This window comes from Panthera onca, chromosome B4 (genome assembly GCF_046562875.1).
Source record: "Panthera onca isolate mPanOnc1 chromosome B4, mPanOnc1 haplotype 2, whole genome shotgun sequence".
Lineage (NCBI taxonomy): Eukaryota > Metazoa > Chordata > Mammalia > Carnivora > Felidae > Panthera > Panthera onca.
In genome coordinates this window covers 36,654,700-36,667,611 of record NC_138345.1, presented here as the reverse complement: position 1 = coordinate 36,667,611, position 12,912 = coordinate 36,654,700, and the positions used below count along the sequence as shown (strand labels likewise).

The following is a 12,912-nucleotide window of genomic DNA, read 5'->3' as shown; positions in this document are numbered from 1 at the left end:
TTTAGGTTTATATGCATGTTGAGGCTTTTAATAAAAGGGAAGGGAGAAGAGTAAATTTTTACCATTTCCATGTACTAATTCACAGCCCTTTTTTTTTTTTTTTTTTTTTCAATGTAACATAAGAGAGTAGTAAGGCTTTAATATCACCTCTTTTTAAATTAGGTAAACATTTAAAACTAGGTAATTATTATCCACAGTTTTCGAGTGAGTTTAAGGGATGTGGTCCAGGTCCCACACACAAACCTGGTGTATGAGAAGTTGACCTGAGAACCCAGCCCAGTATCATGATTTCCTTCAACAGTGTTCTTTTGGCTACACATTCAGAGTTTATGTTTTGGTTGTTGAACTCAATCCCTATTTTCATTTAAAAGCATAGTTCCAACACGATGAGGGGTGAGAGAGTGTTTAGATAAATAGATTTCTAGTGTGGGTTTTGATGTCAAGGAGGCAGAACCTGTGGATATAATGGGTGGAGCTTTGAGCAAGTAAAAATCTCATTTTGCTTGTCCTAGGTTCTGTTGCTTTTAGAGGAGAAACAGGAGGTGCAGAAGCAGAACAGTTTCCCTGTTGTTCAGCCTGTAGCTTTGTTTAAAGGGCCTATCTAGAATAGTAGATTATTGGCTAAGCAGAGCAAACGGAGAATTGGAGAGTCTGAGAGTTGGAGAAGCATGGCTAGTGTTAAACAAGAATCTATGCTTCGATCTGACTTTGATGTCTGCCTTACTTATGCTGTAGGCTAACTTACTCTGTTAATTTAGGTCTTATCAATTTCCTCTCTTTTCCTCTAACTGTAACAAGTGTATTTTGCCTTTTGTGATGGATTTTACAAAGAAAGACTTCTGCTCAGTGTTTGTCATCGTAAATTCTCATTGTTGCTGCTGCCCTCAAAAGGATTGTGTAAATGAGGTGGGTAAGAATTTCTAATAAATACAAAAGGTATATTGTAGCCATTGGGTGATATTTGAAGCAAGTATCAGTTAAAGTACTGAAATTGTTTACTTTAGAATGCTTTTTAAAATACTTGATGTTTTGTGGTTTAGTTAACTTGCACTACATTTCTTAGGGGAGGAAAGAGGCTTTTCTCAATTCTGAATGGTTAGGAAAAGTTTTACTTTTATGAAAGGATACATAAATGTTACCCTAACACATTTGAAACCTAAGCTTTTAAGAAGCAAGTGCTGGCAGTTTTTAAGAGCTAGCTAGAATATTGAACCAGAGAATACCATATTACGACTCAGTTTTATTTTTCCCCAGATTAGTTGGCAAACCATAAGTATATAGAATTCAAAGAAAAATTGAATCTATAAAATCCATGTATTATGTGTTTTCCATTTTTCTTAGTTCAAATCAACATTTTACAAACATTTATATCAACTCCTGATGTACCTTTGGAGGGAGTCACAGTTGTTTTCTTTCTTTCTTTTTCTCTTTTTTGGCTCGAAAATTGCACAAAAGTGGCCTTTGTTTTTGTTTTAAGAGAATACATAATTTTTTTAAAACCCAGAAATATCTTAAATTAGATATTCAAGAAGGTGTTCAAGAAGCGCTTTTGTTGAATGCAGGGAAACATGCTACTCTCCCCGTCAAAAAAACATATCATGGCACTGTTGCCTAAAGAGAGATTCCTGTTAGTTACAAAAGTAAGCAAGAATATTTCTAGAGACAGTGGGGTTGCTGGGTGTAGAAGAATGGAGTGAGCGAGTGTTTCTCCTTAACCAAATTTTTCTTATGTGTAAAATATTTAATCTGCCAATTTATCTGCCTTAGTACTCTTTTTCTGTTTTGTGTTTTTAAACCTCATTCAGAAGAGGTGAGCAAAACTTTGTCTGTACTGGTCAGAACAGGACTAGACTAGTATTTAGTGAGGCTAAATCAGGTAGTAAAGAAAACGAATGACATTAGGAGGATTTTAAAGGCTCTAAGTTGATCGTTTTTGTTGAAGTATATGCACTATGGAGTAGAAAAGATGAAATCTTAGCAAAATATTTTTTCATCATTAGTTTTGTTCTGTCTGGTGCTTAACACCAAGTTTTAGAATAATCTAGACCTTTTTTTTTTTTATTTAAAAAAGTATGTTACCAAAAATATTTTAAAATGCATTGAGTTCTGCCTATTTCTTCACTGGATCATATAAATAAATAAAATAATAAAAAATACATTGAGTTCTTTCATTTCTTAAGAAGCCTGTAAGTATGATAAATGTATCAAAACCTGTGCTTGTTTATTTCAAGCAACTTTCTATTATGTTTCCCAGATGACTTTTCTGTAGGTCACTTTCAGTGTTAGGTTTCATGCTCATTTTTACATTTTGTGGGGTCATTTTCAATATATAATCCCCATATATTCTTCTCAAATGGTTCAGAACACTTCTGCTAGATATTTTGATAATCCTGGCTTCTTGATGGTAGCTGAGTGGTAGCTGAAATTTCTTCTATCTTTTTCATTATCTGTGTGGGTAACAGTAAGCTGAATTAATCTTTTAATACCAGCTGCTGGACTGGTAAGGTATGTCTCAGTTTTATTGGTTACCTTGGCACCTGCAATACCTTTTTTAAGTTGGCAGTGGCAATCAGATTACCAATTATATAGCACTGTTACAGAACTTTCTATATTTGAATCTTGAATAGCTTAACCTAGTAAATTTAAGGTGTTATATTATGCACAGTTTCTGGTTTTACCAGTATGACCTTATATAGCTCGTTTGTTCAACTAATAATTCTATTTATAAATAGAAATTCCTGTTTGTAAAGTAGTGAATGTTTATATGGGTAGGATTAGCAAGAGGATTATTTATTTTTAAAAATAACCAAGGATGAAAGTAGGTTCACTCTACATCTTGGTGATTATTTTTCAAGAGAATTCTTTGCTTCCTTTTAACCCTAAGATTTATTATCTTTCGTGATTGCCTCTGAATTCAAAAGGGACTTTAGGTCAGCAAACTTAGTAATTCAAAGAGCTTGCAATCTAGATACCACATTTGATTCTAGCTGCCGTGAATGTAGGTTGGCAAGTTGGACAGGTACTGTCCCCATTTGCTAGATGAGGAATCTGAAATCATCATTCCAATATGCCTGTGCTAAATTGGAACAGAACTTTAATATAATCAATATATGTGTGTTTTATTAATATGTAGAGTTTTTACTGTCAGGAGGCCAAAGTACATTCCCCTAAAATATATAATGGAATAAGAAGCATTTTTCCTAATTATATCTGTATTCTCTTTGACCACTTTCCTGTAATATTTGAATTGACTTTACATGCAAAGGCCAAGTATGTATTAGTGTCCAGTTTTACCAAAGAACATTCTTTTAGACAATTTTCTGCTGATAGTAAATGTTCTACAAACTTGATATACAGTATTTTAGATTGTTCTTCCCATTATATTTATAAATAACATCTTTAAGGTTTGCTTTTATAGTTTTACATGTTTGTTGTAGAACATTAAAAACAAATATAACACAAAATCTCCAGTGTTTCCACTACCAGAGAACTTTCAGGGAGCATCATCCTTTTTTTTTTTTTTTTTTTTCTCAAAATAGTTCCCATTTTCTTAAGCCCTTTAGTTTGAAATACCATACCAGCAACCTTTTGCTTCAGCAGCATTATTTTTCTTACTCTTATTTGAATTATTATATGAAGGCAAAGACAAGTTGGGAAAACTTACCTGGATTTGAAAAATAAGAAAATTAGGGAAAATAAAATAGTGATCTTTGTAGTCATTACTTAGAAATGAACCTTTTTGGGGCACCTTGGTGGCTCAGTCAGTTAACAACGTCAGCCCAGGTCGTGAATCTCACAGTTCACGGGTTTCGAGCCCCGTGTCGGGCTCTGTGCTGGCCACTCGGAGCCTGGAGCCTGCTTTGGATTCTGTGTCTCCCTCTCTCTCTGCCCCTCCCCTGCTCACACTTGCTCTCTCTCTGTCAAAAAATAAAAAAAAGAAATGAACCTTTTAGGGGCGCCTGGGTGGCTCAGTCAGTTAAATGTCTGACTCTTGATTTGGGTTCAGATCATGATCTCACAGTTTAGTGAGTTCGAGCCCCATGTTGGGCTCCATGCTGACAGTGCAGAGCCTGCTTGGGATTCTCTGTCTCCCTCTCTCTCTGCCCCTCCCCCACTTATGCTGTCGTTGTCTCTCTCAAAATAAATAAACTTAAAAAAATTTATTAAAAAAAAAAATGAACCTTTTAAATACATGGGTTTAACTTTAGGGTCAGTCCTACTGACAGTTCCTTGCTGTGGAAAGTTAGCCCTAGAGGTAGAATCCTCCAAATCAGGAGTTTGAATAACACAGTTGAATAACTGATGAGAATTAGAGTTGATCCTTGATACATGTTATTATAATCCATGCATTTCTGTGATTTGTCAGATTATTTTCACTAATTTTGTTTTAATTGATCTTGTCACTGAGACTATAGATGATTAAAATTTATATACTTTATTCTAACTTTTCTAGGACCTCTCCCTTCTATTTCTATATTCGTATTCCCTGTGTTTTATGTGTTTATGTGCCACTTGGACAGTATATCAGTGCAGCTACTTCAATCCACGTGGTTGCTTAGATAAGGTGGGAATAGCAAATGAGGTGATTTTCTCCATATCACCTCTCAGTATTTTGTTATTCTTACATCTTATGTATATTTTCTATACATTGCTGAAATTTTTATTTGCAAACAATTTACATTTTATGAAGATTCTAAAATACCACTAGGATACTATATAGTATTACATATAATAGTAGTGAGTTTTCTTCTGAAAATAGTTAGAAATCTTGTCTTTTATATGGATCTGATATATCACTTTTCATTTTATGTTTCATATGTACCAGACAATTTGCTCTTCTGTTATCATGCCAAAACAATCCAAATCCTTAACTCCTGTACTCACTGAGTTTGTTGCAGAGTACTGTGATAATAGAATACCTGCCAAACTAAGCATGTGAATTCATGCCCATTCGTGGATTCACTGTTCAAAGTAGTTAAATACTATGTTGATTAATGTGTTAGGGAACAAGGCTGAACAAAAGATCTAACCAGTTAGAGCATTTGGCCTTCTTTTTAGCCAATAACTTCCTTTACCTGAAACACAGCCGAAGATGTTGACAGTAGCCTAAATTTTTCCCTAGCCACATATAGAGGCTATGGAAATAAGAAACCCCACTATCTGACTCTTCTTGTTTTCTTGCCGTGGTTAAATTGCCTCTACTTAGCTCTGACCCTGCAATGGACCAGCTCCTGCAGGCAAATCAGAAAAAAGCCAGGATGGTAAGAAGGCAATCTAATAAAAGCTTAAGAGGCAATTCAAAATCAAAGTTCAAAGACCCTGCCATTATTAAATGTTTCTGTTGCTATTTTTATGTTTCTCAGGGAGTGAAGCCTGCCAGTTTTGACAAAGTAGCAATTCCTGAAGTGAAGGAAATTATTGAAGGATGCATAAGGCAAAACAAAGATGAAAGGTAAGTTGCCACTTTTAACTTAGGTATTGCATAAAAACATAAAATGTAATGATATGTCTGAATACAGTACTCAATCTAAAGTGTATTTAATATTTCACTTGTGATTAATTTCTCTATTTATGTCATGGAATATCTTTAAAATTAGCATTCTGGGGCTGCCTGGTTGGCTTATTTGGTAGAGCATGTTACTCTTGATCTCAGTGAGTTCAAGCCCCACATTGGGTATAGAGATTACTTTAAAAAATAAAAATGTTTAAAAATCTTTAAAAAGTAGACTTCTGTCCATTTAAGGTAATATTGAGACTTGATATACTGAAATGTTGTGAAAATGTAGTGTCATAGGGTTTAAGTGAACCAGAACCATCTTAAACATAGCTGCTACATTCAGATACAACTACTTAACCTGTAGCGTCAGCGTAATTTATAAAACTCAATAGGGTTCAATCTCTTTCTAACCAGCAGATCTGTTTGTTAGTTCTTTACCCATTGAATTCTAAAAGGTGAAATAAAATCTTGGCTCTTGGAAATCAGCTCAACTATACAGGTCTTGATTTGCTGTCATTCTGCCAGAATTGAAGAGCAAAACATCAAAATTCCTTTCAGTAAAAAGAGACAAGTTTGCCCAAAGCTTAGGAGGAGATCTGGCTTAGTCATTTGTACTAACAGGACTTTTCTCAGAGGAGCGGCAAGTATCTGATACATCATACAGCTGATTCATAACCCGTCAGGCATGGCAAAGAGCCAGTGTCTGTTTATGAAAAATAATCTACCCTCACCATCCCCACTCACCTTCCAAAAAAGAAAAAGAAGACCAGCCAGTACAAATATAAATTGTAAGTTGAGTATAATCTATCTCCTTAAGAATGAGAGCAATCAGGTATATCATCCAAATTAAAGAATTCAGTATCTTCACTTCTCCAGTCTCATTCTCTTTTCATAACTCTGTTATTTGGAAGAGCTTAACATCATGATCTTTAAGACTGTCCAATAGAAATTTAGTTTGGGTTTCTAATTTTATATACAGTGTTTGGAAAGGGGAGTCCTTAATCTTCTAAGAACTTTTTTTTTTTACTATAAACAAAGGAGTATTTGTTTCCAGTCTTAAAACATATTGCTATTTCTTTTCTGGATGATACAGTTTACTAGATTACTGGTATTTTGAAACCATTTATCTAAAGAAGATTATTCCACAATCAGACTTTTTGCCTAGTACACAAATTGTTGAACAAGGAATTGAATTTATTGGGGTAAATAAAGTTGTAGTAGAAGGTAAAGAACTAGAAATCAAAAAACCTATTTTCAAATTTTGATTCAACCATTAAGCCTTCTAACTATGAGAAGATTTTCATCCTCTCTGAGCCTCCATTTCCTAAAAATCAAAATAATACCTTACTGGCTGTTGGTGAAGGATTAGATGAGGAAATTTTGTTAACTATAAATTAACATATGAGGAATTTTTGTTAACTGTAAATTTCTACGTAAACTATGTGGTATTTTGAAGCTATCATATTCTGTGTATTATTTGCTGTTACTAGTACATTGTTAACTAATATGAGATTAGATCACTTCGATTAAAAAGTATCACTTTCAACTTTTATTTATAAATGAGACTGTTCTGATGTTCTGTAACTTGAGATCAAAACTGTAATCACTATTTACACGGAGCAATGTAGAAATGAGTTATAAAATCTTTGTTTTTTTTTTAATAGTCCTTTTTTATTATTCCAAGCATGACAATAATCAGCCACACTTGAAAATTATGTTTTAAATTTAATGGTGTTTTGTTTTTGTTTCACTTCCCTCTCTTTGGTAGATATTCTATCAAAGACCTTTTGAACCATGCCTTCTTCCAGGAGGAAACAGGGGTACGGGTAGAATTAGCAGAAGAAGATGATGGAGAAAAGATAGCCATTAAATTATGGCTACGTATTGAAGATATTAAGAAACTAAAGGGAAAATACAAAGACAATGAAGCTATTGAGTTTTCCTTTGACTTGGAAAGAGATGTGCCAGAAGATGTTGCTCAAGAAATGGTAAATTAGCACTGATCTGCTATTTAAAAATTGATACAGACTTACAAATATTGGTATTATTGAGCAAAAAAGTTTATGAAGCAGTGTGGATGGCAGATCTCATTGATACAAAATTGTATTGATTAATGGCCCCAAAGTTATTTTTATTTAAGGAAAAGATAAATAGATGTAGATATATAAGGATGGATGGATGGGTCTAAAATGTATTCTGAAGTAATGTGAAAGAATGTAAGGTCAAATGACTCCTAATCTAGATAAACCTATAGAGTTCAAATGACAATTTATATTTTCTAAATACATAAATACTGATCAGTTATTGGGATAAACTCTATAAATACACTGTGAATTGTTTTTACTTGAGGGAGTTTTCAAGATCAATTTTTAGTAGGCAGCCTTTGATCAATCACTTTTTGAATTATGTCTAAAATATAACTTTTCAGAAATGAAACACTTCACCAATTTTAGGGTTGCCATAGTGCCTAAAATAGTGAATATAAAGAGATACTCCTAGAATATCTCTACTAGAATTTGTAAGAACCATTCAATAGAAAGGGTCAGGTATGAAAGAGATATTTATTTTAATTGTTAGTTTTTTATACCATTAGAGATTTGTGTTTTTATTTGTTTTTTTTTTTGTAACTTTCATGTATTTACCATGGTTGTTTCTGGTTAAGTTGTTGCCTAGTGAAACAAAGTTTAAAACAAGACAGATTAATATTAATAGTTAATGTGAGTGGGGAAATCGAGTGACTAGAATAAAATGAGCCTTATTTGGTTTAAAACCTTTGGTTTTAGGTTCCCCATTGTTTTGTTGTTATTAGGAGTGAAGGTACACCCACCCTGAGAGTTTCTACAAAGATGATGGCACCCACCCTATGAGTATCTATAAAAATGGTGGAGAAATGCATAATGCAGACCAATAATTTCACAATTTGGTTAAGACCAGTCCTTAGAGAGGTCTTTCTCTTCCCCCTTCTTCCTACTTTTTTCCCCACACCTGCTTCTTTTGTTTTATATTTGGTTTGCTTTCTTTTGATATTGTACTGCTTCCTAACGCACTCCTTTATCCTGTAGGTAGAGTCTGGGTATGTCTGTGAAGGTGATCACAAGACCATGGCAAAAGCCATCAAAGATAGAGTATCATTAATTAAGAGAAAACGAGAACAACGGCAGTTGGTACGGGAGGAACAAGAAAAAAGAAAGCAGGAAGAGATCAATCAGAAACACCAGGTAGAACAACAATCAAGTACTTCCCAGGCAGGAGTCAAACAGATCCCATCTGCTAGTACTGGCATGCCTCCTGCTTCTACCACATCAGCTTCAGTTTCTACACAAGTAGAACCTGAAGAACCTGAGGCAGATCAACATCAACAACTACAGTACCAACAAACTAGTATATCTGTGTTATGTAAGTATTTTGGGAAGTGGACAAGTATGCTAAGGATACTCCTAAGTGATTTTTCATCTTTTTACTCATCATTTTTCACTGGCCTCTTGGTTTGAATCATGAAGCCAATATATAATAAGAAATTTGAAGTAATTACCACTAACAGACTAGGACAGGACAGTAAGGAAATGTGATTAGGATATAAAATAATTTGGGGCTCCTGGGTGGTTCAGTCAGTTAAGCATCCGACTTCGGCTCAGGTCATGATCTCACGGTTGTGGGTTCAAGCCCTGCATCGAGCTCTGTGCTGACAGCTCAGAGCCTGGAGCCTGTTTCAGATTCTTGTCTTCCTCTCTCTCTGCCCCTCCCCAGCTCGCGCTCTGTCTCCTTCTGTCTCAAAAATAAATAAACATTAAAAAAAAAAAAAGGATATAAAATAATTTTACAGGTTCCAACATCTTAGAAGTTCCAGTTTATAGATTTCTACTTTTCACAATTCCTTAAAATAAAATGTAATTATGAAACTAATATTACACTGTATGCTAACTGGAATTTAAATAAAAACTTTTTTTAAAACTTACATCTGCAAAAATAAATGAATAAAATGAAATATAACTAATAATGAAAAATGAATAAATTTATCTTAGCTATTTGTAATTGAATCCATTAATCTGGTTCAGCTTTTTTAGCAAAGCTGAATAACATGTAGACTAGAAACTAATGTACCTCTTAGTTTTTGATTGAACTACCTCCTTAATACTAAGAATGCACTGCTCTCCAAAGTTAAGACTTTGAAAGCTACATCAAACCTATGGCTGACTAATAGCATTCCATTTTAGTTCCCTTATTCTTCAGGTAATAAGATTCTATGACAGCCATGCAGTTTTTTTCTTTTTAAAGACATTAAAACTTTTTTCCATATGGATCCTTCATGTTTTTAAGCATAGAAATCTACTTAGTAAAATAACTAGTATTCATTTTTTATTTAGTTCAGGTCTTTACAAAGAAAAAACTAACCCTAGAGTAATGGGTTTGTGATGGGAAAATATAAACCTCCTTTTTGTGATGTATGTCTCTCTGTGTTTTTTTGGCAATTTATTTCTCCCTCAGCTGACGGGACGGTTGACAGTGGTCAAGGATCTTCTGTCTTCACAGAATCTCGAGTGAGCAGCCAACAGACAGTTTCATATGGGTCCCAACATGAACAGGCACATTCTACTGGCACAATCCCAGGGCATACAGCTTCTGTTGTCCAAGCACAATCTCAGCCTCATGGGGTATATCCATCCTCAAGTATGGTAAGTAACTGCATGAGAGAGTGTAAGCCTATAATGAGGGCCAATAGATGTAATATGTTAATTTCAGATTCTTTCTGCTATCCAAGTAATAGCATGAGTTTGAAGTAGATAATATAGATGGTATGTTTCTAAAGGAAATAGGTTTATTATAGAGTACAATTGGAGTAGTTCAGTTAGGCTAGAACATAAACATTAATGTATGAGAATCAGCTAAACTTCCTAGGTGAAGAAACTATGTACAAGATTTAGACTAATCTGTATTTGATTAAAGATAATGCCCTCTTTAGCACTTTAGAGTTGAAACTGTTCAAATCAGCATAAGTTGGACATACAAATGATTTGAGGGTGGGTGTGTGGAGTGTTTTTCAAAAGCTTACTTACTAAAAGAATTACTAAGCATCTTTTATAAGATTTCTTATTGTATAAAACACAGGTAAGACATTCAAACCATTAGAATGCTGCATGTGAGTACTTTAGAGTGAAGAAATCCTTTATTTGTATGACCATTTAATTTAGCGCTTGTGTTCAGTTAACCATCAGTTGCTATGCGTGTTCCTGCCTTAAAGTCTGTGTTGGACACAAATTCCTTCCCCAGTATACGTTCATTTGCTTTTTCTCTTTATTTGGTATGGTTTTATTACAGATTTATTTTCAGAATCCACTTATGGAGATTATTTCCTGAAATATTTTATGCATCTATGTAAACACAGATACACACACACTGCCCCATATTTTACATTAGCCACTCTTGCTTTTCATATAGAAAGTGTTAAAATAGGTATCAGGTAATACCCCATTTCTTTTTTTGACCCTCTGTGAAGTCTTCAGTGCTAAATAAAGTACATCATCTGCTTCAGGAAGGAATTAAGAGAATAACTGGTCACTGTATAGCACTTGTGTAGTGAGATCTTTAGACAGATTTTTTTTCTCTTTCTCAGAAAGCTTTTAAATCAGAATTTTGTGGAACTTTTGCTCGACATTAAATGAAAATCTTTCTCTGTTAAGAAAATACTTCTGCTTGCTCTGCTCTTTTGTCCTACAGCTTGGAATAAAAGACGTTTGTATGTTTCAGAGTCCATTCATGAGTCCTGCATTGGCTAAGTCTCAAGATGAATGGCCACAGTAACGCAAAGAAAACGACTAATACACTAATGTTTTCTACTTTTCTGACCTTTTAAAATAATTAAGTAGGGTAGAAGAATTTACAGAGACTATATAGATGTATTTCCGTGTTCTGACAAATATTATTTGTCAGCATTTCTTGTTCGTTTCTACTCTTGTTCTGGTTGATTTTTTGTGGATCATCATAACTAGATTTCTTTTTAACTATTTTTAATCTCTTTGCTTCCCTCATCACAGGGTAATGAACGTTAGGCGTCTCTATTTTAGAAAAGGAAATAGAATGATCATTTATGATTTTAAATATTTGAGCCACAAAGATAGTTATATTTATTTATTGATGCTCTAAAAGCAGACTGTTAATGACAGCCTTGCCTTTTAATGACAGTATTCTGTGGAGGTATATCATGAAGAGTCATCAAATATTGAGGATTTTTTAAATCTTATGATTCTTTTTCTTTCTTAATGCAGAAAGAATTTACTATGGCTTACAATAATATATCACTTATATGTGCAATAAAAAAATTAGAATAAAAGGGAAACAAGGGTGGAAAAAAAAATAGAACCAGGAATGAACTAAGTATGATAAGTATGATGATGCTTAAGTACTTACTACTGGTAGGCCACAAATTTCGTTCAAAGCATTCTGTGCAGCCAGTTTTGGAAAAGAAAACACAATCAACTATACAGTTCACAATACCTAACGGGAAATGACAAACTTGCTCAGGACAACTTTAACAGTATTAGGCATACTCCTTTTTAGCTGTATTAAAGTTTTTATGTTGAGACACTTCAAACTTTATAAACCTAAGTTGAATCTCTGATAAGCCAGAAAACTCTTATTTAAAGTTTTACTCTTCAGAGACTCACATTTAAGGTATTTTTCCATTGACTACTTTGGTAAAACTATAGAATGTGTCTATGTTGTGAATTACTTCTAGAAAACTAATGCTTTTCCTGTTAGAAAATGAGTTTTTACTCTTTACAGATAAAGATAGGAAATGTAATAAATAAAATACTCTGAGACAACAATTTTTTTTAGTCTGATCCCTTCTAAATAGAACTGAGAAACCTCTGAAATTTCCAGAGTTCCGGCAAAGTAATCCAGTCTTAAAGTCTTCTACACATTATAATGTACATTAAACTAATAGAATTAATTCTTTCTTAATCTTAGTAAGTTTAAAAAAAAACTGTAAGCCAGTATTCATTGTATTCCCTATCTATTCTACTACCTCAGTCAGTTGGCTCTTCTTATTCATACATTCATAACAATTGATGTAATTTCAGAATATTAGGAAGATAATTGATCGTTATCATGGTGGTTCATAAAAAGCCTGTACGTGGCCAACAGTGTAGAGAGCATAGTTGTGATCTGCCAGGTGTGCTTTGTGGAATTATGCCTCCACAAAAAAATTGGATTTGCTGGATTGGGGGAGGATGGACAGTTCTTTAGGTCAGCTATGCCCTATTATCATTGTACATTTGGTTATTTTTTTTTTTCAAAGTATTGTTTTTCATGTGTGTGTTTGTTTTCTGTTTAGCCTCGTCGTGGCCGTAGCATGTCGGTTTGTGTTCCCCATCTTTCTGCTGTTCCCTCTCTGTCCCGCATCTCTCCCAGTGCTC

General features: G+C 34.0%; 1 protein-coding gene across 21 annotated transcripts in view; it reads left to right on the top strand.

The window, feature by feature from the left end:
- WNK1 (WNK lysine deficient protein kinase 1) overlaps nucleotides 1–12,912 on the top strand; it is a 161,886-nt gene that overhangs the window by 107,752 nt on the left and 41,222 nt on the right. For all 21 annotated transcript variants that reach the window (XM_060658778.3, XM_060658784.3, XM_078450197.2 and 18 more), the window contains exons 5-8: nucleotides 5,364–5,452; nucleotides 7,266–7,485; nucleotides 8,560–8,893; nucleotides 9,983–10,170. In XM_060658778.3, coding sequence (XP_060514761.2) covers nucleotides 5,364–5,452; nucleotides 7,266–7,485; nucleotides 8,560–8,893; nucleotides 9,983–10,170 — 831 coding nt within the window. The remainder of the gene's footprint in view (nucleotides 1–5,363; nucleotides 5,453–7,265; nucleotides 7,486–8,559; nucleotides 8,894–9,982; nucleotides 10,171–12,912) is intronic.